The sequence below is a fragment of the Mastomys coucha genome, unplaced genomic scaffold (assembly GCF_008632895.1).
Source record: "Mastomys coucha isolate ucsf_1 unplaced genomic scaffold, UCSF_Mcou_1 pScaffold23, whole genome shotgun sequence".
NCBI lineage: Eukaryota > Metazoa > Chordata > Mammalia > Rodentia > Muridae > Mastomys > Mastomys coucha.
This window is the reverse complement of record NW_022196906.1, coordinates 58,956,753-58,983,453: the sequence shown is the minus strand read 5'-3', so window position 1 is coordinate 58,983,453 and position 26,701 is coordinate 58,956,753. Positions and strand designations below refer to the sequence as shown.

Here is a 26,701-nt window from a genome sequence, read left to right as displayed (position 1 = left end):
TCAAACTAGATTTGCAGCCCTCCATATGGCCAAGCTTGTCTATCAGGAGTATAAATAATGGCCCAGGGGCCTTAAGGAGACATCATCATCTAGAGACAAATGCCCAGAGCCTCACCTTACTCTGAGAACATGGGATTCCTTGAGTGGGGAGCAGAGAAGGATCAGGACCCAGCTCACATCTTCTGATTTGCTGTCCATCTGCACACGCATGGAACCTGGAGACCTCAGCTACCCCATCTGTCTTTGGTCTTGGTTCTGCTAATACAACTTTGCAGGAGTCAGAAGACCACACCTCTGCCTCCACATGTGGCTTCCCTGCTGCCCACTGTCCTCTGACATTCTCTCTTTCTTCACCAGCTGAACACAGCCTGGCATGGCCTGGCATGGCCTTGCATGGCCTCGCACAGCCTGGCATGGCCCACAAATTCAGCCTGGGGTACCGGACTGCTACCACCCCACCCCCAAGAGCTGTCTCTCAAATGTCCTCTCCTGGCATGCACAGAGGATGAAGGCACATACAGAATGGTGTGGAAGAAGGCCCCATCTAGCTACAAATACACAGGGAAAGAAAGGTGGCCATCTTGGAAAATAGAACCAACTCCCCTGAGTTTCTAAATGACATCAGCTGATTCAGCTTCCTTCCCTTTGGTGGACACGAGGAGCAACTTCCCAATGGCCTCCATACAAGGAAGAGTAAAGTCTGTGAAGAGGAAAGGGAGGGCAGCTGTGGGGAAGCCAGGCCTTCTCAGCTTTACTGCTCAGAGGCATGTCTCCTTGTCAATGTAAAAGAGTCAAGAGCTACAATGGCTGCCCTATTTCTTGAAGCACTCTGCAGGCCCACTAAAGACAAAATTGGTCTTGCTGCTCCTGGGGCTCAGTGGATGAGCCCCCATCCACCCACCACCTATTTTGGGATAAGCTGTTTAGGGGCAGGCTGTGTGGCTTCCTTAGAGCCTCTCTGTGGCAGATGCTAAAATGATTGACAACTCCTTCTAACTCTAGATTTGTTTTCTTCTTCTGAAACAGAGTCTTTAGCCTAGCTGGCCTTGAACTTGTTACATAGTCAGAGATGACCTTGAACTTCTGCTCCTCCTGCCCCGACATCTCTATTGCTGAGGTTATAGGTGCGTGCCTCCAGGCCTGGATGGATCTACGTGTTGCTAGAGACAAAACCCAAGACTCTGTGCATGCTAGGCAAGCACTCTACCAACTGGGCTACATCCCTAGCCCCAAGCACTCCTATAAGAAATTTAAAAAGCCACCCACAGCAGCACGCCACGTCCCACCACTCGACTTCCCTCTTGCTTCCTTGGATGGGTAGCCCTTGCTCCGCAAGGCCACCGAAGACCAAAGGAAAAAAAGAATGGGAACGAGAACACGGAGGAATAAATGCATCACTGCAGCCAGCTGGGGAGGAGGGGGCCGAGAGGGCCACTTTGGGGGAAGGATATTAACAGTTGCAGCCAAGCAGAAGTCCCTCATCACCTTTAATTCTCCCACAGGGAGCCTGTCCGGGTTGAGTTATCTTCCATGGGAAGGAAAAGCCGCCCTGGCCCTTTTAACCTAACACGGATCATAGAGCAGAGAAAATATAACAGCCTCAAACCACTAAGCACTCTTCAAGTAGACTCTGCAGCCTGCCAAACAGGCAAGAGGGGGCTGGGTTAAAGGAATGACATTTATGTGTTCTAGAGAAAGCGGAAGGCTTTCCCGCTGGGCAGAGGCTGTGGGGTGAAGCTGGAAGGGCATTTGCTGCAGATGACCTCGGAGATAAACTCTGAGAGGCTCAAGAGGCAGTCCAGGGCATCCGGGGAAGGATGGTGGCGGAGCTGCCCAGGTGAGTGCACACACAGGATACTTCCATCTCTCTCCATCACAGAACCACTTGACTGCTGCAACACACAGGGAAGAATGGAGAGTCTTATATTTTGCCCAGATGGTGGGAGCTCCCAATTGCTCCTTCTCCAGAGACAGCTGTTCAACCACTGGGCCATATGGCTGTCCTTGCTCTGCACCCGCCCTGGGAAATAAAACACTTTGTACACGCCACTCTGCACATCTCAGATCCGTCTCTTGTTCGGAGCAGGTAATTAAGACCTCCGGCTGAGTCGCTGCACCCCGAGTGGCTGTCCGCACACCAGGGGCCCCCTTTTTAAAGCTCCATCGATGTTTGCACAGTGGTGAGGTACAGCCGCTCAGCTTTCTTCCACTGTCACAGGAGCCAGGACAGAACCCCAGACACACCCCAGAATTCCTTGAAGGTCACTTGCCATCGATGACAGGCGTCTTTCTTCCCACAAGGAGACAAGAAAGCCTTACATCTGCCGTTACATCCTTTGAGTTGATTAACTGATTAAATGATTAATGGTTACAGTCAAGACCAGCTGTGCCCAAGACTCACAGACCTTTCCCACATAGGTAAGGTCCACAGTTCCATACAACCGGGACCAGTATCATTGTTTCTTTCCAAGACACTGGTGGGCTGAACCCCAAGATCTTGACAAGGCCCTGAAGCTGGGACCAGGCTTCACTGGTCACAGCATGGGCTGCCAGCCACATTCCTGAGACACTGAGCCTGGTGAGGTTTCTTTGCAATCCTTTCCAACAGTTCCTTTAGGAAATCAAGCAGGGGCTTTTGCAACTGGAGATCTCCCAACATCTGGAACTGGCATTCCATTTGCCAAAGCTTAACAGGACACAGCCACAGTGGGGGACAGGTGTAGAAATAAATGGTTTCCCTAACCTTGTTTGCAAGCCTGGCTAGGTGGGAGTGCTCCCAGCTTCTCACACAGATGAGGAAACCGACACAGAGCAGCTACCAAGCAGGGTTCCCAGCCCAGGCTCCTGCCCGGCAGCAACAAGAAGGGTCATGGTACTGTACCACCCAGATCATGAGCGCTACTGACAAGGAGACTGGAGTCAAGGGAAGAGGGACTTTACACTTGAAGCTCAGTCCTGGCTTTTCAGACATTGACACTGATACACTTGGCACCTTCCAGCCTGGGCCATCGGATGAGTCATTTGCTCCTCCAAGGATCTTTTACACATTTTGTGTGTAGATATAAGTGGGCCACTATATGCTTTCTGTCACTGAGATAAGGTCTCACATAGCCCAGGCTAGTCCAAAACTCACTATGTAGCTAAAGATGACTTTGCGTTTCAGATCTTCTTGCCCCCACCTCCTCAGTGTTGGGATTACAGGCATGAGCTGCTGTGTTCAGTTCATGTAAAGCTAGCAGTTAACCCCAGACCCTGTGTATGCTGTTCTAGCACTTTGCCCTCCTGGTTGTATGTCCAGCCCTGTGTAGTAATTTTGAGGAGACGCCTGAGACGAGCATGGGGATTCCCTCCTCACCCCAGTGTTTGTGGAGACAAGAATCCTTCAAAGTCATTGTCATGGCTCTGTCCCTCAAGTTAGCAATATAAATCAAGTTTCCCCAGAAATGGAGCAGGTTTTTGTGAGTCCATGAAGACCTGTGGCAGCTGTTCCAGATGCAGGAAGCAGTGACTGGCCCTGGGGAGGCCCGTGATGCTGTGACACAAGCTATGCTATGTACACCGGCTGTATGCAAACAAGCCCCATGGCATTCCGTTTCCAAGGAGCGCTGCACCTATTTACTAGTCTTCTTCATTACTTGGTCCCTCTTGGGCTCCTGCTCCAATTTATCCTCTTGTGTATGGCAAGCACACTTTCCATTCTCAAGTGTCCAGTGGTCTTGGCTCTCCTGTTAACTTAGCCCACCGACTCCAACATTCGAAGGCCATGCTCTCAACTCACATGTAACAGACCTTGTGAACCAACTGGTCTTTTGACATTACACACCAAGAAGGCAAAGCCTCAAAGAGACAGAGCCCTGCATGTGCTCATCAGGAGTACACGGAGGCCTTACTGAGAGTCCTCATCAGCCAGAACGGAGGCCTTACTGAGAGTCCTCATCAGCCAGAACAGGCTCGTAACCAAGGCCTCCTCTAACCCAAGGCGGGCAGCTTGGGAGAATACAGAGCCCTTCTTGTCCTTCGAGTCCAACGTCAGCTAAGGGGAGATCTGATGACTAATGACATTCAGTGACATCTGTGGGCGTTCCTTTGACCACGACCATGCTGCCAAGCATCTGATAACATTTGCTTTAGAGTAGAAGAGATTTGAACCTGGGAACCAGTAGGAAAAGTAGCCTGAACCCAGGTCTGGCTTCTGGGCTTCCAGGCACAGATGCAATGTGGTTTTAGAGGAGGAGCAATGCTCTGATTAGAATTAAATGAGGGAGGGAGGATCGGAGAGGCTCTTCCACAAAATTAATGGAGTTTGCCCCAGGGCCTACACCTGCCACGTAGTTTTGGAGTCCAGAGAAAAGAAAGTCCAGATAGGAAAGGGCTGCCAACAGATGAAGGAGAGGCAGATGGAAGAGAAACCAAGGTCCACTGCTTCCTCTGCACAGCCCTGGTCCTGCCCTAGCTTGCTCCCCAGCATCCATCCGGTCTGCATCTTCATCCATCCTCCATCCACTCGAAGTGCTCTCTGGAAGTCCATTGTGCAAAAACAAGATTAAAAGGGACGGGCAGAACAAAGCCCTCGCCTCCCTAACAAAGGCTCCTCCACTTAGTAAATTAGAAGCTCTTTCCATCTGACACACTTTTAAAGGGAAATCTTCAATTACCAGGTGCCCGTGGGCCAGAGCAACAAAAGGCTCCACCAGTGACTTTATTCTCAAGCCCAAAGCAGGCATTGAAGTGGTTTTATGTAAGAGAGATACTAATCAAGTCCATATAATTTTGTGAATCCTTTATGGAGGACTGAAGGGCGTTTGAGCCCTGCGGCTGCTTCAAAGAGATTTCTACAGCTTCTGCGTTTACCTTGCCAAAAGCTTAGCTGAGCAAACAAACAGAACCCTGTAAATCACGGGGCTACTGATTTACTATCAGGCCTCTGCAGTTTGTTTGGTGGATGGGAATTTGTGAATAAACAGGCCAAGGTCCAGGTTCCTCCACCTGGCCATGTCAACAAGAGGAGTCTTGTCCCTCCCACCCTGCTCTTTCTCTCTCTCTCTCTCTCTCTCTCTCTCTCTCTCTCTCTCTCTCTCTCTCTCTCTCTCTCTCTCTCTCTCTCTCTCTCTCTCTCTCTCTCTCTGTGTGTGTGTGTGTGTGTGTGTGTGTGCCCCTGTGCTCATTCGTGCATCTGTGTAGTAAGTAGCCAGAAGTTGACATTATACATGTTCCCTAATTGATCTCCACTTTATTTTTTTATTTATTTTTGTTTTGTTTGTTTGTTTTTTAGATTTTAAATGTTTGTATGTGTTGGGGATGTGGAGGTGATGCCACGTGGGTAGAGGTCAAAGGTTAACTTGTCAGCGCACTTCCTCCACTAGGTAGGTGCCAGGGATAGAGCGTAGGCCATCCAGCTTGGCCATGACACCTTTATCTGCTGAGCCATCTCACTAGCTTCTCCACCTTAGTTTTTGAGGCAGTATCTCTTGTCTATCTAACTTGGAGCTTACTGATTCGGCTAGATGGGCTAGCCTGCAAACCCCCAGGATTCTCCTCATTGGTGGAATTATAGGTGCACTTGGCCACACTCTGTTTTTTTTTTTTTTTTTTAAACTTGAGTGCTGGGGATTTAAACTTGGATCCTCATGCTTATGCGGGAAGCACTTTACCAAGTCAGCTCTAAGGCTGAATTGAAGTTGGGGCCACATCTAGGCAGCCCCTTCTTTCTAGCTGGACATAGGGGAAAGGTGGCCAGAGGGAATGTTTTTTGTTTGTTTGTTTTTGTTTTTTTTCCATCTGGCCAGGAGGGAGGAGACTTCTGTCCTTGGTACCAGAGCTGTCTTCATCCTGGAATGAGACGGATGGGGGGATTTGGCTTTTCTGCCCCCTGCAGCAGGAGCAGAGGAAGTCATTCTGGCTCCCTTGGTGGTGATTCAGAAGTGCCAATGGCTTGCAGAAGGGAAGGAAGAAGTAGAGTGGGAGAGGAAGATGGGGAAGGTGACTCTCAGTGCAATCTAGGAAGCAGTAAACACAGGCTCAAACCCCACAAGTATGCAGGTAGCTCTCCAAAATGAGCTTTAGTGAGCTCTCCCGGGCAGACCCACAGTGTACACATTCAGCAAATAATGCACACAACACACCCACATCTGCATCCCAAGCACCCCAGTACCCAGGGACGTATGGTTTTTATGACAATAAAGACTAACTCTGGGTACCACTTACCACATACATGCCAGGCCCCATCCCCAGCGCATCTCAAGGGTACCACACGCCAGGCATCCCATGAACTCTCTTCAAGCCCCCCACACCAGGAAAGTACCATCAGTAGTTGGTTTTACAGCTAAGTAAGTGGAGAAGTTAGATGACTTGCCCAAAGTCACACAAGCAGCAGGAAGCAGTCTGACTGAGCTTGTCTGCAGAAGCCCTTTTAGCTAGACAGACTCCTATTCCTCCCTGTACATGGGCACACACAGCCAGACCTGGAGGAGACTGCCCATCCTCAGACATCCAGACATCTCCAGGGACCCAGGTCCAGGCTAGGGCTTGCAATGTGGAAGAGGGTGTGGGTTGTTAGAATATTACAATACTCCTGTTGTCTTGGGGCCAGAGAGATGGGTGAGCAGTTATGAGAACTTACTGTACTTTCTGGGGATTCTGGTTTGGTTCCTAGCACCTATATGATGAATCACAACAGTTTGTAACTTCAGTCCCAGGTCATCTGATTCCTTCTTGTGGCAACCACAGGTGCCAGGCACACATACGGTATACAGACATACAGGCAGGTAAACACCCACACGTGTAAAAGAAAATCCTCAGCCTGGTTAAAAGTAGTTACTACCTTTTCCTCATAATCCAGCCATTTTGGGGTCACTGGCCCCTTCCTAAATGACCAAAGGGTCACTCCAGGGCACTTCCTAGTCTCCACTCCTCCTAATTTACCGATGAGACTGCCAAACCTGAACATACATATTTTCACCCTTACTCCCAGATGCAGATAAAGTGGGCATAGAGGCATGTGTGGGCACAGAGGCACCTCCCCCCTTCCCAGGCTCTCCCCTGGCGTCAGTGGGCTATCGTGGTAAAGGGAATGTCTGGCCCCCTAAGCCAATCCCCCTCACACCCCCACCACACAGCTGATCAAAGCCCTTCAGAGGCAGGTCTTCAAAGACACTGAAGTGCCCATCAGGAGGCAGAGGGGGGCTCTGAGCTGTCCTTGTCAACTCTCCCTGAAGCCATTCAGCTTCCCTTAATCAAAGAGCAAACATTAGAGGAGATTTAGGGACCGATGAGTCCATTGACTGCAAAACTCTGGTAATGGCCACTCTCCTAAGCCCCAGAGGGAGGGAAGCACTTGGTCAGCCTGCCAGCCCTGCATGTGGAGTTCCCTCTTTCCATCTGCAGAGCATCCAGTCTGGGGAGGCCAGAAACAACGGACAGTGGGCAATTCAGGCGCCTGGATGGGGTAAGGCGACCGCAGTGGATGGTGGGAGGAACCCTAGGGAAGGGAGCTATAGGCGACAGGCTTCTGAGTAGAGGACTCTGATCTGTACTTGGTGGGCAGCTCCAGGGGTTTGTAGAGGGATGTCAGAAACCAAAGGAGGAGGCCAGGCAAGAATGAGTGAGCAGTGGCTGGCTACTCCAGATGCTGGGAGCTGTTCACGACTGGTACTTTCCCAGCCTCTGTAGACTCTGAGACATGGTTTATGTTTGGGGATGTTACTGGTTTTTTGTTTCTGTGATAGGCTCTCATATACCCCAGGCTAGCCTCATATTTGTTATGTAGCTGAAAATGACCTCAAGCTCCTGATCCTCCTGCCTCTACCTCCTGAGGGGCTGGACTACAGGCCTGTGCCACCACACGCAGTTTACGGGCTTCTTAGGTTCAAACCGAGAACTTCAGGCATACGAGGCAAGCACTCCACCATCAGAGCTATACCACCAGCCCAAGGACGTATATATTTTCACGTCAGGCAGTACCATGATAGAGAAAACAGAGGCGAGCAAGGGGCAGAGATTGATGTCCTCAAGACTATCCTGGAAGAGCCCACTGGGCAGAGGACAGGAGTACCAAGGTCTCCTGTGTGCAAGGGCAGCAGAGTCCCTTGGTGGCATCCAGACACATAGCTCTAAAACTGTCTAAACCACTGTTCAGCTCTGACCTTTCTTCAGACTTGTGTTTAAATGATCTTTTCCAAGCGTCTGAGTTACCTGGACCTCCCTTCCCAGGCTTCAAGATGTGTCTTCCTAAGACAGCTGCAGCATCTGGGGTGGTCTGGTTCATTATACACTCATCCAACACTTGCCAGCACCAGACACCCAGCCCTGGTAACAAGTCTTGCAGAAGACTTGATCCCTGTGCTTGGGAACTCATTCCCAAGCTAGATGAACAGACAGACCAACAGTGGGGGCATCAGAGGCAGTGGGATAAAAATGTCAGAGGGGCCCAGAGGTTGTGGGGCCAGAAGAAGAATGGGGTAAATACGAAGCTCATGACCTCAACTGCCTATGGTTTCTAAACAATTAATGTCCAGAGTAGAATCTCACAGAGTGCTCACACAAGGGGTACCTGGAGTGACTAGCAGGCACTGTGGGTCCCTCACATGAGTTCACTTGCTCAATGACTTCCTAAGACCTGGCAATCACTAACAGGGGTTCAAGAACGCATCCTTGGCAGTTTTAACACATCTTTGGAATGATCTGAGAGCCCAGATCACTCAGCAGAGACCTAATGAGGCACCGGGAAGCTCCTCCTGCCCCACCATCAGCCTTGTGACACCCTAGCCTACCCATTGAAAGCACACTCTTTATAATATGAAGGTCTCCCTCCCACTACCCCCATATCCCCAAGATACAGCAGTGCCTGCAAGATGCGAAACAATGTGATACCTGGATAGATGACACACAAGGAGATAGATGGATGTGGCTCTAGGCAGCAAAGCTCACACCAGGTGTTAGTGACCCAGAGGGTGTTGTCAGCGCTGCTCCTGGTGCCAGCTGCAGGCCCAATTCCCCAAGGAGCCCCACAGAGCCACCACGAGTGCTTCACCCTCTGAGTTTCAGACAGGACCCTCAAACTCTGCTTGTGCACACACACACACACACACACCTGACTCCCCCAGCTTTGCTACCCTACCCTGACATCTATTGGGACCCACCTCACAATTTTTAGGAATGTATTTATATGTATGGTATGTATGTATGCAGGTACGTATGTGTGCAGGTGTGTACACTCAGAGGCCAGAAGAGGCTGTCAAGCGTCTGGCTCTCTGACTCTCTGTCTTGTCCCTTATTCCCTTGAGTAAATTCAGTCTCTTAGAATCTGGAGCTAGGCTGGTGTCCAGCAACCTTCAACAATCCTTTCAGCTTCACCATCTCCCTAGCACTAGGGGTACAGACAGGTATAACAATCTCTGGCTTTGCCGGGCAGTGGTGGCGCATGCCTTTAATCCCAGCACTTGGGAGGCAGAGACAGGCAGATTTCTGAGTTCAAGGCTAGCCTGGTCTACAGAGTGAGTTCCAGGACAGCCAGGACTATACAGAGAAACCCTATCTTGAACAGAAGAAAAAAAAAAAAAACAATCCGACTTTTTAAGTGGGTGCTGGGGATTTGAACTCAGGTCCTCATGTTTGCACAGGAAGCCCTCTTATCCACTGAGTCATCTTCCCAGATCACCCCAGTGTAATCCAGGCCTCTCCTTGCTACCTCCTTGACTACCCTTTCAGTTAAACCCTACGTCTGTCTTCTAGCCATCCATCCTTCCTGACCAGAGAAAATCCACTGGGAAGGGAAAATATAGGATTTAATGCTACACCTACTTGTTCTTTTATGTGGACACTTATGCATGCCAATGGCCTCTGTGAACCTCCCGTTTGTCTTCTGCAGGACAATGATATAGCTTGCTTCTGCAGTTTGGCTGAGCAAGCATAGACTAGACTGTATGTGAGCACAGAGGGTAAACCACAACCTTACACTACTTTGGCCATTATTACTGCTGGAAGTTAGTGACTGATGCAAGAAAGTACTGAATTAAATGTCACATGGTCTGTACAAGGCCTCTACTTCAGCACTCATGATAAGACAGACGCAGCCACCTATGGCAAGGAGGCGGGAGCTGATTGGAGGCTCATTCTGCTACTAACGTCCCCCCAACATACAGTAAACATTTATTGAAATACAGCTGAGCTCTGAGAGAAAGGAAAATTCCAAGTTTGAGAGCAAGGAGACTTTACAGGAAAAGGGTAAGGTCAAGAGCTGGTGCCAAGTCAGCATGGGGAACATCAGACCCAGCCATCAACCCACCTCCTAGTCTCCAGCCCAAGCCAGGAGCCAAGGGCTTTATGCCCACACAAGGCAGAGTTGGCTCAGGAGCTTCCAGCTCCACTCAGGGAAACTTGGACAAGCTGCCTACCAACCTGGGGATAAAACAAGGCAATCTGCCCTGGGCCTGAAGGGGGTGGAATCTCCCATGCAAAGAAGCCAGGGGAGGGGCTAGGAGTGACTGTTTCTGGGAGTATAGTCTCTTGGGGTGGGGTTGGGGGTGGAAGTTAACAATGTGCTGAGACTAGCCAGGAATGGAATCTGTACCATGCCGTGCTAAATGCTACCAAACTGTGCACTTTGAAATGATGCATTTCCTGTTACATGAATTTCACACCAATTAAACAGAGGAGAAAAAGAAAAGAAAAGAAAAGAAAAAACAGCGTCCCATACCTTCACTACACACAGGCATCCCAGGCCAAGCCATCAGAACAGATGGTCTTAGGACAGTAAAAACAGTTAGTTGTTCATGGAAAAATGCAAAGGCAGTGGATAAGGCCCCTGTACAGTCGGGGTGCAGGAGAGAAGATGCGGAAGGTCAGCAGACAGCTAAGAGCTGAGGCCGTGGCTCAGTTACTGAAGTGCTTGCCATACAAGCATGAGTTTGGATCTCCAGAACCCATGTAAAAGACAGGTACACGGTACACACCCACAATCCTCCCTTGGGGAGGTAAAGACAGGAGGAGCCTCAGAGCCCACTAGCCATGACCAGTCTAGCCAAATGGATGAGCTCCAGGCTCTGTCTCCAAAAATAGAGAGTAACTAAAATAGACACCCAATATTGACCTCTGATCTCCATTCACATACATACTCATATGTACACACATGTACTTATGCATATACCTACAAACATGTACACAGCCACAGACCACACACCACTTTATACTTAAAAAGTGACTCCCTCTAAGAGAAGACATTCTACTATCTTGGTCACTCAGCAGGTATCACAGCAGGAGAATGGTTACTCCAAAGATTTGAACTAATAGAACTAATAAAAGCTCAAGACAAAAGCATCTAGAAAAAGCTATAAAAGACATATGTTTAGAATAACCAAACACAGGAATAGAACTGGTCGTGAGAAAGGACCTGCAGAAAAACAAGCTTATATTTCTGAAACAGCTTCAGTAAACCCCTAGGAGTGAAGCAACTGAAATTTAGACCTCAGCAGACAGGTTAATTAGCTGAGCTACAGGATCTAAACAATGGATCTGAGGCACTCATTCAAGACAAGACACTGGAGATACAGGGTGAAACTTGAAGATTTAGAAGACAGAGGATAGAGTGAGAGGCCCTGACACTCTGGGACTCTAAGGGATTGGGGCTCAAGGGAATGGAGGAGCTGAGGCTGAGAACATTCCAGACTGCTGAAGGGCACGGATCCTTACCTTGAAGATGCATACCTCTGAGAAGTAAAAGATGCAAGTAAAAATAACTCAGGACTGGAGAAATGGCTCAGGACAACATGCTGCTTTTCCAAAGGACACAAGTTCAGTTCCCAGCACCCAGGTTAGGTAGATCACAACGACCTGTTTCTCTAGCTCAAGGGGATTTGATGCCCTCTTCTGGCCTCTAAGGGCACACACACACACACACACACACACACACACACACACGCACGCACGCACGCACGCACACACACACACACACACATGCACGCGCACACACACAGAGAGAGAGAGAGAGAGAGAGTGAGAGAGAGAAAATGAAATTTTTTTAAAAATAAACTCCCAAACACAGACATACCCCCATTTCAAAGCATTACAATATTAAATCCAGAACACAGTGAACCATAATCCTTGGAAGGACTGAAACTTGGTGTCACAACTGCTAAGCCACCACTCCCCAAGCCAGGACAGACTCCAGTTTCCAGAAGAAAAGAAACTAGGACCTCCCAGAAAGAACTATTAGAGATCCTTGGGAATGTCTAAGGAGGCACCACACTGGTAGAGAGCTCTACCACACAAATGGGCAGGTGGAGCCACCTGCGTCCTCACACTAGGAACCTTCAGGAAAAAAAGGAGACTGAAGAACTGGGAAGGAGAACGAGACATCAGACAACAAGCAAGGTGCTTTGAGAACATCACGTGCTACACGTAAGGGATAATTGATTGCACGACACGCCTGCAATGGGGGTGCTGCTCAGTGGTAAAGCCCTTACCTGGCATGCACTGGGTTCTGTTCCTAGCACCAAGAATAAACAAAGGCTAGCAGCACAGTAATGAAATAACAGTTCTAGAACAGCAAGCTCACTGGGTCGCAAGCTCACCGGACTGCAATCTTAGCCCCCCCCCCAACACAATACCCTCTGTGCACCCCATCTCCCAAGCTCCTCTCTGCTGCTTCCCCTTAGCAGCTCAGCCCTTTTGATGACCAGCCCCCAATGCTATACAGTCCTGCCTGTTGTTAGCCATAGACCTGCCTGGAGTTTCTGCTTAGTTCTTTCATTTGTAAAGTGCCAAGCAAAGCACAAAGCAAAGTCCTCAAGGCCCCCAGGAGTGCCAGAAGACACCTCTTGGATGTTTGGGGGAGCTAGCACCCCACCTTGAAAGAAAATTTAGTTAGGTGAAATGGAAGACCAGGGGACTGGGCTAACAGTAGCCAACTGGGCCACGCCTGCAGTTCCTGCTTCTTCCCCTTCTGCTCTTTGGGAGGAGGCCTGACTGTTAAAGAGAGGCATCTGGGAGGCGCCTGCTGGGCCACACTGAAGGTGTAGTGCAGGAGCATGGGGAACTCATCCCTTCTCAGAATGGCACCCAGGGTTCTCCACAGGAGGAGCAGCTGCAGCACCAGGGAACTTGTCAGAGGTTCAGGTGTGCAGTCTGCTAGGAAAAAAGGCCTCCAGATGTGCTGAGGGGCCAACTTCAAGTCGCTTACCTCAGCGGGTAGAGCCCACAGAGGCTGTCTGAAGTAAGCAGATGCTGTAACAATATTGTTGGGTAAACTGAGGCATCCTACAGGACTCCGAGAAGCTTTGGCGATGCTCATTAAATATCCTTGGCCCCCTGTCTTCTAGACTAACCAGAGCCCACTTCTCTGTGCCCTGGAATCTCACAGCATTCCAGTGAGAATGTGCCACCAGACAAAGTTTGATGTTGGCAAGGAGCTGGCCTCAGAGAGTTCAGGCAGACAGAAGACATGAACAAGAAGCCAAACATTGCTATTTGGAAGCCTCCGGGACTTCAATGCTTTGTGTTACGGCAGCATAACCCAGCGCATCCAGTCTGATGCCCGGCCAGTGTTTTAAAGAGCAGAGCTCCCCCTCAGCACCACAACTGTCTAGTAGGTGATGGTCTGCTCAGCGGAGACATAAAAGCAGCTCCACATGGCCAGAGACACCAAGACTGTTTCAAGTAGAGGAAGAAAGATGCTTGTGCCCTGTGATCTTTGGGAAATCTTTGATACTTGGCAACCAAAGGGACACTCGACCGTGTCTGTAGACCACGGGAAAGGACAGGGTGTGACCCAGGAAAGCAGAGGTGAGCAGCTCCGGTGTTATGTCCCAGACAAGGATGGCAGCTCTGGGCGGAGGAAATGGAACAAAGGGAGAGACGCCGTTCCTCTTAGATCTGTATGGAGCTTTCTGTTCTCCTGAACACTCTGTCGCCATGTCTTCTCTTCCTCTTTCCATGCACAAGAGGGCTCAGAGAGGGCAAGGGACTTGCCCAAGATTGTAAGTGGCAGAATTCACCGAAGCTTTCTTTCCTGGAACACTATCCAGCCACCTGTGAGGACCAAGGCTCTAAGAAGGTCAGCTGAGGCTCAGCGCCATCCCCTCCCCTGCCCAGAGCACACGGCAGGGCTAGATGCAGTTCTCAGCACACCACGGCCAGGTCTCCCTCTCACCTAACCCAGAGTCTGCATTCCTCTTGGACAGGTGATGGAGCCTGTGTAGGGCAGGCTGCCACCCGACTCCTCCCATCTCCATGAGCAAGAAGAGGCTGCTGCTGCCAGTGCCATTGGCTTCATGGTGTCCCTTCCTGTCTTGACTCTCAGTTCCTCAGGCATGACCTTATTAGGAGACAGGGTGACAGAGGTAATGAGGTGATTGAGGGAGAGCCTAATCAAGTGTGATGTAGGCTCTTATAGAAGGAGGAAATCTGGGCACACATGCACACATACACACAAACACACACATACACACACAAAGGCGGGCAGAGAGGGAGAGACAGAGAGACAGAGAGACAGAGAGACAGAGGAAAAGCTTTGCTTTGTTGCTTGGCTTGGCCCTCACTCTTGCTGGTGAGTTCACATCCTCACATCCCCTGTTACAGCGACTGCTGATTCCTGTGCTGATAGATAGAACCAGCTTCTTTGGGCTTCTAACAGGGACTAGACAGCAGCGGCTCTTTAGGACTCCTCCAGGCCTCCAGCACTTGATTGAGACAGCCGAGATACCAGCCTCCTGAACTGAGCAACTACTGGGTTCTCAACCTCTCTGGTATGAGACAGCCATTGTCAGACTACTGGGACTATATTATGCAACCCAATCTAAGAAGCCCTCTCTTAATACACATTCATTCTATTAGTTCTGTTCCCTCCAGAGAACCCTGACTAACATGCACAGTGTACATTCCCAGGGAAATGTTTATGGAACCCCTTGAGCGATTAAAGTCGAAGCCAAGACTGGAAAAACAAAACAGGAAGAACCAAAGCCACAGAGAACGGAACGGACATCTGCAAAGGCCCTGTGTCTGGGGATGCAGCTCAAGCTGGCCTCATTTTATAGGTTTGCCAACTGAGGTAAAAAAGTAAAATCTTTCATGGGTTCATGAAGCAAGAGTAGGTCTGTCTAAGCTGCTTGAGTACACAACCCTGGGAGCCTAGACTCAAGCCCATGCCCTGCCGCTTCCTTATTGTGTGATCTTGACCAAATTACTTACATCCTTTGTGACTCAGTTTCCCTATCTGCAAAATGAAAGCAATAATGACACCTATCCCGTAAGGCTGCTGTTTGACAATGAATGGGGTATGGTTAGAATAGTGCCCCGCACATCTGGGATGCTGGACTCCGTGACAATGAAGGAAGAAGCCAGATATGTCAAAGCAAGTCCCAAACCAACCTTGCTCTACAGCATTGCATCACCCTGGTAGGCTTGCTGACTCCTCGTCATACCTGGCTGGCTCTCCTCTGTGGGAGTGGAACAGTGGTCTTCAGTGCTGATCTCACCTTCACCAGCATACACCAGAGCACCCCCATTCACATTGGGGTCCCAGCCAAGGCCCCATCCCTAGCTGGGCCCTCAGCCCTGGATAACCCTCAGAGATCCAGTTAGTGTGCCCTTTTTTCGTATTTCTCCTGGGGCACCATCGCTATTAAGCTGACTCATGGAACATCTTCCCCTCATCCTGTAGGCTGATTAGAATTGACTTTCTCCATCAGGAGTGGTGATATAACCCCAGGAGAGAAACCATCAAGCCATTCCCAACCTCAGCAGGCTCCCCCAGCAGGGGGAGGAGAATCCTAACAAGGTTCATCACTCTCTGAGGGCAGGACACTCTCTCAGTGTAAGTAGGGGACTTCCCAATTCTCATGACCTCCTCCAATTGAGAAAATATCCACATATCTTCCTGGAGAGTCCTTCATGGCCCATCCCACTGGTCAGGTGTGGCTGTAAGAGACCCCCATGGCATCACCCCAGGAAAGTGAAGAAGCTTCCCCAGAGCCACATGGCCAGCAAGCTTCACATTTGGGTGTCCCTTAGCCAGGAACTTGTGACCATCAATAACACAGCTCTTATTTTCTGCTAACACTATTCCTCCTGTTCTCTGAACAGCTATAATCAAACAAGGAAAAAGTGATGCTTATTCTTCATGGCTCTCTCTTTTGGTCGTCCTTCTGTCTCCTAGAACCACTCCTTATGTTCCAACCTACCCAGGTCATCCTCCTCATAGGAGCTGTGGTTTGGCCATGCAGCTATGCCATCTCCTTGCCTTCCCCCTCCCTCTTCTGCTTTCATCCGTCTACCCCTCTACCTTCCCATCCATCATCTCCACCCCTCCAGCAAAGGTCTTTCATGCATCCAGAGAGCTCAGGCCTGCACCAGGCACTTGGAATTCCTTCGCTCCTTTACAGGGTCCATTTCAGAAGGATCCACCTCTCCGCTACTCGCTTCAGGATCTAGAACTGTCGCTTCCATCTGTCCTAGTGATGGTAGAAGGTTGGTTGATTTGAGGCCAAAACCATTTTTTGCACCAAGCTCAGAGTCTCTTCTAAGCACTGATACCATGCAAGGATTTCCAAAGTCCTGGGGTGGGTTGAAGGGCTCCCTCCACTGCCCTCCCATCTCCACAAAGGCCCCTACTTACGAATGCAGAAGTCTCCATTCTCATAGTAGCCAGGGCAGCATTGGGACCTCCGCCGGTACATGGTCCTGAGGCCGCGCCTGTACGCGGTCTTATAGCTGATCCTAGGCACAAGGGAGAGAGCCACTTGAAAGGATTGAAAATCAATCCATCCCGTTTAGAATGATATTTGTGTTAAGCTCTATCGAGGATGCCATTCAATAATTACTTTAAAATGCATGGCGGCTTCGAATATGAAAGAACGCAATAAAGAAAAATCGATGATGGGATGTAGGCCGCCGTGGTGCTGAATGTATTACCCAAGCAGTGTTGAGGAAACCTGCTGACTTCCCAATCTTTCCCAGATATGAGGGCTGCCGAGAAGGCTGCTGGGGTGACACTGTAGAGGGCCACAGGAGTGGGCGTCCTCTAGGGTCCTTAAAAACACCAGGTCCTTGACCCAGGGGAGCCCTAGGGGCCTGGATAAGAGTGGAGCTCTGACAGCTTTGGTGCCAACTGCCAGCCTATGCCTGGGTGTTGGTCTGATCCCTGAGTTGGAAAAACTGCAAGAGGACTCTTTGGGTTTGACTGTGTTTTCCAGATGAACTACCTCAGGCCTCCTGCAGAGGGCGTGCTGTTCCCTGGCAAGCTCTAATCCTGCCCTCAGGCTGCAAAGGAAGCCGCTGGAGACCTTTTGGGCTCTTGGGTTCTAGTCCTTATGGAGACAGAATTTTTGAGACTTGGGTCTGGGCCAGAAATTTATGGGCAAGATTCTCCCAGTAGCCTCCTGAGGCAGGCAGAGCCATCGTCACGCCCCATGATCATGCTCCGTTAATCCCATTTCTTTCATTTGTCTTTTAGAGCTTCCATTCTTATTTTATGTTCCCCGCCACCCCACCACCCACGGCTTTATGGATGAGAAATTGATACTCAGAGAGGTTAATGACTTGCTTTCGGTCACACAGCTAATAAATGTCAGGGTCAGACTAGAAGGGGAAATGAGAGGTGTGGGGGGGACTATGACGGAGGCATATTAGACTCCTATATGAAAATGTCATCATAAGACCTGTTATTTTGTACAATTCATATAGGCTAATAAAAAATACATTATCCCAAGAACAGGACTGCCAGAAACAGGACTCAAACCCAGATCACTCAGATTGCAAAGCCACCAGGCCCCACCCTAATGCCTGGTACCAATTCTCTCTAGTGGCTATCTGGCCTTTCAGAGAATTTCTGAAAGAATAAGCTGGGGTGGGGTGGGGCTGGTGTGAGGACTGAGACCTTAGGAGGAGTCAAAGGGGGCATTAATAATAATAATAAAAAAAGCCCCAGTCACTGGCAGTACTGCAGATCCAAAATGGCCACTAGAAACAGGAGAAGAAACGACCGGAACCTGGAAGGCAGAGCCCTTTTTGTTCCTCTACACACCACTGGACTGCCCTTGCCCCCTTCTCTGTGGAGAATAGAAAGGCTGGAGTCCTTTCAGCCTGCTTCACACAGAATCCTAGGCCGGGTTGGGAGGCTAGTCCTTCAGCCACAGTCCAGACAACCCTCCCAAATCTTTAAAATTCTCACCTCATGACAAACGACAATGATGGCCTCATGGGAAATCTGTGATATTTGGGAATGTGTTAAGCTAAGGTCATTCTACTTTGTCAAAAACCTGTAATGGGTAAGCTGGCCTCACAAGAAGCTACTTCCCCCACACAGGAAGGCAGTCCCTGGCCTGGAAGGGTGGTGGTGGTGGTGGTGGTGGTGGTGTGTGTGTGTGTGTAGCTCTCAGATAAGGAAATGAATCATAGTTGACACAGAAGTCACTGGGCCATGGGAAGTCCCTGCTACATGGGAAGACTCCCAAATCTTCAGATAGGGAAGTAAACCTTACATGCTGATGCATCACAGGAGAGGGCCACTGCTGCTCTTGGCTCCCCTAGCCTTGTGTGCTCTCAGAGTAGGGAGCTGGACAGGTAGGGCCTGGGGCCAGGCTGCTCTGGGGAGGATGCTGGACCAAGCTACTACAGCCCACAGACTGATGGTGCCACTGTCAGCATGCGCACTCCAGGTCATCAGGAAAGCTCCATAGAAACTCAATAATTTAGCAAAATTACTCACGTTCCAGGAACACAGCCTATTTTAATAAGCAGCCTCTCACTCACCCTGCCCCAGGGTAATGGAAGGGAGGCGTAGCCTCCCAAGACAATGGAGCCACACTTTGGAACAAAATCAGTTCTGGCTCAAGAATACAAGGGATCAGGGCAAGACCAGTGCCAAGTGCTGCCTCTGCCTCTGGCTATGGCCACAGGCCAGCAACTCTGACAAAACTGAGAGAGGTCAGAAGGGAGTGTGGAGCAGCCAGTACAGGGTGTGTTACCACTAAGCAGGTGACTACTGTGTACAACAGGGGCTCTATCCACTAGGATCAATGAGGTAGTGGCTAGAAATGCCTCAGAGCTGTGTGCTCTCCTCTTGATAAGCAAGTTGGGATGCTCATCCACCAACTTCCCATGTCGCTTGTTGAGAGCTTCATGCCCATAGGTCATGAAGTTCACCACTTCCAACCAGAAGAAAGCAGCTAACAGTGTCTCACACCACCAGCCTTCGAGACTTCCAGGCATGCAGTATGGGCCGTGCACACAACACCTGCTCCACAGGTCTCTCAATAACACACTAGAGAGTTGGGCACTTATCCTCCACCCAGTCCTCTGGGACGTGCTTACCGGTGCCGGGTACACTTGAACCAGTTGAGGATGTCTGCACATCGTGTGTAGTAGATCTGATCAAAGGGGTGTGCATAAGACTCCTGCACAGTCACGGCATAGCTGAGGATCAGACGAGAGATGGAAGCCATGGTCAGCAAAGGCCAAGCCCATGCCATGCACCTCCCTCCTCAGACTTGCCCAGCCCACAGTCCCAAGACCAGGATCCAGCTCTGGCCCTCCCTCCCAGCTCCCAGATTCCTGCCTTGGGTCTCAGCTATGACCCTAGGCCACATCTGTGCTGGTTAGAGTTAACTGACAACCTGACAGAATCTAGAAATCAGCTAGAGGATGTACCTCTGACCACACATGTAGGGCACACAGTTTCTTGATCAAGTTAATTGAGGGAGAAGTCCTGTCCACTGTGGGTGGAACAATTCCCTGGGCTGAGATCCTGAACCACATAAAATGGAGACAGTAAGCTGAGTAGCAACATGCAATAATTGCCTTCTGCTTCCTGACTGGATAGGATGTGATCAGCTCCAGCTGTGACTTCCCCACCATGGTGGATTGTGAGCTTCTGTCTGAATATTTTATTACTATAATAGGAAAAGAAGCTAGACTATATCCTTACTAACATCTGACTAAGGTAATTTTCTTAAATTTGTCTTTACTTATCAGATAGTAAGTAGAGGAAGGTTTGGTTTATTCTGTGTGATTCTAGAAGGCAGATTCAACAAGTCAAAAATATTTCATATCATCCAGGTTTTATTGATACATACCATATAGCCTTAGACATGAAGGCTAGAAGATTTATTGAGCCCAGAGGTTCAAGATCAGACTAGGCAATATATAAGACCCTGTCTTTAAAATAATAGCAATGATATGTTTATTCAGATCCTTATGGTGTTTTGTTTTGTTTTTGCTTTGCCTTGTTTTGTTTTTCAAGACAGAGTTTCTCTGCATAGCCCTGACTGTCCTAGAACTCATTCTGTAGACCATGTTAGCCTTGAACTCACAGAGATCCACCTGCCTCTGCCTTTCAAGTGCTGGTATGCGTGCAACCTCACCTGACCATTACGGTCTTTAGTGTGTATGGGAGATGGTCATTAAAGCAACTCTAAATAAATTGCCCTTTTACATGAAGAAACTGAGGCTGGGAGAGGCAGCTGGCTGCTTTCAATAGCTGCTGCTAATAACTGAGGCCCCTTTGTTAAACCCTTTAATCCCTTTGAGTCCCATTCCTCTGTGTGTGTTTGAGTACATACACGTGTATACACGTGTACTTGCTTGTATGCATGCGTGTGGAGGCCTAAAGACGACCTAACTGTTGTCCCTTAGATGCCTGCCACCTTGCTTTATGAGACAGGGACTCTTATTGGCTGGGAACTTCTAAAGAGACTTATGTGGCTACAGTGAGTCTCAGGGATCCACCTGTCTCTGTCTCCCTCACTCTGGGATTACAAACACGAGTCCAGCTTGTTTGTTTGTTTGTTTGTGGTGGGTTCTGGGAGATCAAACCCGGCCCTCCTGCTTTCTAGGCCAACACTGGACCGGCTGACGGTTCCCAGACAATCTTATAAAGCAGGTAGAAGAATTAATCTCACTTTGCAGATAAGGAAAAAGAGCATCACACAGCCTAGCTTCCCCAGTCCTTCCAGTGACCTTCTGTTCTATTCTATCTCTAGCGTAGCTGGGGCTTCATAGAGGACGTGTCTCCAGGCCTCCCAGTGGAAGCAGCTATTGTCATCCTGCCTATTAGCTATAGCCTAAACCAGCAGGTGGAAGCCACAGGAAAGCTGTTCTGGGCTTCACCAAAGCAGGTTTTTGCTTTGTCACCCTGGCCAGGTGACGTGAAACAGTACTACTGATGCCTGGCTGCTGATGCGTGGCACACACCTCCTGGGCAGGCTGGAGAGCGTGTCAGGAATTAATTGTCATGTAGACTGGTGTTCCATGTTTTCCCCAGAAGGCTCGCTGACCTGGGCCAGATGGCTGGGCCCAGGCTATAAAAGCCCATCTGCTTTGCCCGAGGAAATTGTTGGTTCATTTGCAAGGGGGCTGGCTGCTGTGGGGCCACAGTCTGCTCCCTGACGCCTGCAAGACACAAGGTCCGGAGTCCTGCAAGGAGGACAGGAATGCTTGGCAGTGCTCAGAGACCCAGGCAAGCGGGAGTTCTGTCTGACACTGAGGATGAAAAAGACGACTCTAGATGTGGGTACCTGGGAGATGTGGCCCAGACATACAAGTACATGCAGACATGGCCCAAATGCCCGTTCATCGCCAGGCCTTAGGAAAAGGCAGGGCAGCACCCTGCCTTCCTGCAGGACTTCAGTTCAAATTCCACAGCACCACGATGCACTTTGCAAAGCCATCTCTTGGAAGGGGGATAAATGAGTCAGAGCCTGGGCCTGGGGGCCTGTGTGGAGCCTACCACCACTCACTAGTGTGTTCTTAAACATGCCATTGAACTCCCATAAGCCTCTGTGTCCTCATTTAAAAATCTATGACATATATGGAGAATGTCATGGATTACCGTGAAAATTAACAGACAATGACAGTAGTATACACCTCTCGGGATGAAAGGGGAAAAAAATACACTTAAAATGCTTACCGAGTACATAGTAAGTGCTTAATAGATGCTAACCTTCATCAGTATGACAAGCAGTGGTTTTCCCCCTGTGCTAAGCATGCACGGATGCTTCCCCCTTACCATGTTGGGGGCAGGGAGCAAGTCCTGGGGCAGAACAAACGCCCCCACCTTTGTTCAGCACTTGAGGATTCAGCTTCCTATTCCAGCACTGACTGAGGCAAAGGAACCAGCCCCAAAGGTAGGGGCTATTGATGTCATGGGGTTGGACCTAGCTTTGTAGGATCCTTGGGCTGAGTGAGTCCAGCTAGAGGGCCTTGTATCAATGCCAAGTCTCCAACCTGAAATGCGTGCCCTGCTTCCATAGCTGGGTGGTTTAACACCGCTCGCTTGCCAATGGGCTAATGAGTGCTGATCTATCTTGTAGCTCCAGGCTTTACCAGTGGGAGGGAGGGTGCAGGGGGGGAAGGGGCTCTACCCTGGTTTTTGTGGTAGGAGATATAACTAACTAGGAGCTCATCCCGCTGGGAAAGTATCCCCAAGTGTTCTCTGGGGACCAGGGTGTGTTTCTGGAATGGCACGGGCTAGATACATCCAAACACAGTATCTTGGAACTTGGCTGAAAGTTCCACGAAGGATGCATGCTGCTGGATGCAGGTATCACGGATGGCCTCTTCCCAGGGGTAGAGGGAAAAGACCTGGGCTTCGCTGCTGGAGGCGGGGGGGGTGGGGGGTGGGGGGGGGTGGGGGAACTCCCTGTTCTCTCATGCAGGCAGTGACCTGAGCTGAAAGGTGCAGCCACCAGAGTCAGCTTGTTCCTGATAGTTTCACATGAACCTTGTTCATGTTGAGTAGGCGTGACAAGTCGAGTTTGCTTTCAAGTTTAGATAGATCTGTTATGAGTCCTTTCATTAGGAACAGCTCTCTCTGACAGAGAGCAACCCAGACTGGAGCCTTGGAGGAAGACTCAGATGGCCAGAGACTCAGTGGGAACCCTAGAACCTGGCAACCGCATCAGTCTTACCTGGGTGGACGACAGACAGGTTTATCTGAAGGAGGAGGCCCCAAGTCAAAGACTAATGAGGAGTTCTAACTATCAGTGAGGCTCCCTGAACACTGGGAAGCAGAGGCTTAGACTCACCAACCAGGAGGAAAAGGGAAAATATAAAATATGTAAGACTGATTCTGAGTCTCTGGGCTGGGCTGCAAAGCCTGCATTCACACACCCCTAGCGAGTTTAGTGTGCACCTGAGTTGATAATAACCCCCGAGCCAGAGTTGCCAATATGAAGATGATGATTACAAAGCACATTTGTGAAACGTGTGCCCTGATGCTCCCATAGCTTGTGAGGATGTTTATTTTCCTTGCTATCCAGATGGAGCTGGCCGTGGGTTTAGAGACACCCCTGCTCCCCCCCCCACACCCCATACTCCCGCTAAAGCACAGCTAAACAAACAGAAAACCCAGGAGATGCCCTGAAGTCTTCATAGATCGTTTACATCCTTCCCAGGGCACCATAGAAGTATTCTTTGCTTTAGCCTTGATGTCATTACAACTTCACACAGGATATCCGGTCTACACACTGGAGCAAGCACTGTCCCTTTGCATCCAGCCATTCTTCTTGGTCCATGAGTGTCTCTGCTACCCCTGTGCACTGCCTCAGTGAGACACTACTCTCTGCCCAGGGTCTGGCCATCCATCCTCCAGGGCCCATCTTACTTTTCCTCCTCCACCATCCACTTGCCCCATTGGGTCTTCATCTTAATTTTATTCATTTGATTTATTAGTGTCTAAGTGGCAGAGTCATCCTGGTCAGCATGGCCAATCAATTCCAGGGTTTAATTCGGTTTTTCCTGATTGGGTCTCTGGTCATTGTCTTTCTGCTCACCAAAATCAATACTTTAACCTTGTGCTTCAAAGTCAGACCATCTGCAGAGACCTAGCCTAGACTCTAAGACTTGCTGCTGCAGTCAGTATGAGGCAGGCTCTCTGCTGTGGTCCAGCCACGCTGTTGGAGCTAGCCTCCTGCCCTGATTAGACCAAAAGCAGAAGAGGCCTTCCCATCCTCCCTATGGCTGGCCACCCATCCACTCTTCCATTGCTGCCAGTCCTTGGAGACTATGACAGACATCCCAAGAGTCTGAGATCAAGACATCTAGGACCACAATCCGTACCTCCTCACCCTCGCCATCGCTCTGGCTGTAGACAGGGTAGAAGCCCTGGGGCCTCTACTCCCTCATCTGTAACTGGGTATGTGATAGTTGAAATTGACTGTCAACTTGACCAGATCTAGAGTCACCTAGAAGGCAAACCCTGTGGGGGATTTCTGGACTGGGTTAGCAGAGGTTAGAAGATTCTGCCTAAGGGTGGGTAACTTCATTCCATGGGCTGGTCTTAGACAGAACAGAAAGAAGAAAGGGAGGTGAGCACAGTCACTTCTCTCTCTGCTTCCGGCATGTGACCAGCTGCCTCACACTCTTGAAACTGTCCTTTTCTTGCTCTGATGCCCTATACCCAGGCGCTGTAGACAGAAATAACCCTTCCTTTCTTAAGTTGTATTTACTAGATATCTTGTCATAGCAATGAGAAAAGTCTCTAGTACAGGGTGGGGATACAAAGTAGGAAGGGGAAAGAGAGCCCAACAGGACACTGTCACCTACAGTCAACATGTTCCCATGGTCCTGGCTCTCAGGAACCCACACCGTTTTACCCTGTCCTACAGTTTGAGCTACCCTGTCCTGCCTCACCTTGCTGGACATCAGGACCTTCCCAGCCAGCTGCTTCCTCTCCTGACTCTGCTATTTCTCTAGAGCACCACACCCCAAATGAGCCCACCAGAGAGTGGCAGCTCTGAGCTGCCTGCCTTACCTCTCCCAGTGGCTACACACATTGGGGTCCTCGGGGTTCAGAGCGAGAGCGGCTTGCAGGAGGAAGACAACAAGGAGGCCCACCGCGGACGGCGCCATCAGGCCCTGTGTGGGAGAGCAGAGAAGACGGGCTTGCTCAGACTTTGGCTGCGGCATCTGTTTGATGCTAAGGCTTGGTCCTCCCTCAAAGTGGAGGAATGGGCACTGAACAGACTGGGTTTCCCACAGCTGCCACACAGCAGTGAAGACTGGATACTTCACACTTACAGCATTAACTAACGTGGCAAAAGCTCTGAGTAATTGAAGAGTCTGACTCATGGATCTGAGATCTCTCCAGAAAGAGGCCCACGTGCCATGCAATGCATTGGCTAAAGTTTCACAGAATTCAGAGCATCCCTCCACACCCCCAAAAAAAAATCTATCCTTGATACAGAAACCCAGATCCGGCCATTGTAGAGTCAACGCTCTTTCCTCTCCCTCCTCCTCATCTCTGACAAGGCTGGGTCATCCCATCACCTCCTTCTCCTCCTCCTATGCCAAGAAAGAGAAGCGGACTGTGTAGCCCACAGAGAACTGAGCTGAGATAGCCTTCTGAAGCACTCTGGTCACCAGCCCCCTGCAACTCTGGGCCCCTGCTTCTTTCCTCCTACAGAATATCAGTGCCCTGGGGTTACCAAATACCACTCCCACTCTGAGAGGACCAGCTGAGACAGTCAGATAATGGGGCTTTAAGGAAGCAGCATGCCCAGGATATCAAGGCTCCTTAAATACCATTGTATGTCAAGTTTCTAGTACAGATACAAGTGCCAACTACCTTGCTCTCTAAGTGAGAGATCCACAACACAAAGCTTGTCAAGGAGGATAGAGAGTGAGCCATGTCAGTGCCTAGTGCCCACTGACCTTACTTCCCAAGACCTTATAACCCTACACTACAGCCTTAGAGAACAGCTTCTAGTCTAAATGTCCCCACCATGGGGACACAGAGCAGTGAGGACACTTTCTGTGGAGCTGGACCTCATGAATCCCAGTGTCCTTTATGAGCTGACCCAATGCCATGAGTCATGGAAGAAGTGCTATTGGGATTTATTTAAAGGTTTTAATGAATCCAGAGTAGCTTTTCTTTTCAACTACTGACACTAAAGAAATACACTTTCCATTAAGCAGGGCTGAGGAAAACATTTTGACATTGAAAATCATTCCCCAGATTTGAAATGGTTGGGTATCTAGCCCACAGGCCCTAAGATTTTAGATGAGGGCCATTTAACCTCCTTGGAGGACAAACAGAATGGCACATATTTGTACACATCTCGAGATCCAGTCGTCCATGCAGCCACTTTCTCCTAGATGCTTAGCTACTCAACCCCCTACCTCCGTCATTTCCTTGTTAAATTCTTTCTTAAGCAGCTCCTTCAGCAACAAGCAAATCATCACAAATCCTGTGTAACCATGGGATCTAAATTAATGACTAATGAGGCTGTACATTCTGGAAATCGCCCAGCTAAGTGCAGATTTAGCTGGCGATCAAGGGCATCTACAGATCCCTCCAGGGAAGGCAGGGTGACTCCATTGCCCCTCTCTAAATTGGCAAAGCCCAAGAGATGCAGCTACTCTCCTGGTCCCATTTTCTCACCTCCCAAGTTTAGCAGCAGAGACTCAGCAACTGCCACACGCAACCTGGAGTCCACATAGCATAGCTTGAGGGTGGCTGCCATTGTCAGCCATTCACCCAAACACTTCATTCTCTACTAGACTCAAAAGGGTACCCAGTGCTGGAGAGAGTTGGAGAGCCAGGAGAGACACGAGCACCTTTTCTATGGGGCTCTGGGATAATTAAGTATCTCTGGAAGGAATGAATGATACGCATAGGACCCAGGAAGGCAGATAAAGCTTGAGTGCAGAAAGTGTCCTGTCCCCGTTTCCTGTGTAGCCCTGAGATGGCACCTTTAAATTTAGTAGGCTTTGA

The 26,701-nt window shown here is 49.7% G+C and overlaps 1 protein-coding gene across 6 annotated transcripts in view; it reads right to left on the bottom strand.

Moving 5' to 3' along the window:
- Megf11 (multiple EGF like domains 11) overlaps positions 1 to 26,701 on the bottom strand; it is a 325,224-nt gene that overhangs the window by 188,880 nt on the left and 109,643 nt on the right. For all 6 annotated transcript variants that reach the window (XM_031346087.1, XM_031346089.1, XM_031346088.1 and 3 more), the window contains exons 2-4: positions 24,740 to 24,843; positions 19,303 to 19,404; positions 16,607 to 16,707 (exon numbers count right to left, since the gene is read on the bottom strand). In XM_031346087.1, the coding sequence (XP_031201947.1) occupies positions 16,607 to 16,707; positions 19,303 to 19,404; positions 24,740 to 24,837 (301 nt within the window). In that variant the 5' untranslated portion in view covers positions 24,838 to 24,843. The remainder of the gene's footprint in view (positions 1 to 16,606; positions 16,708 to 19,302; positions 19,405 to 24,739; positions 24,844 to 26,701) is intronic.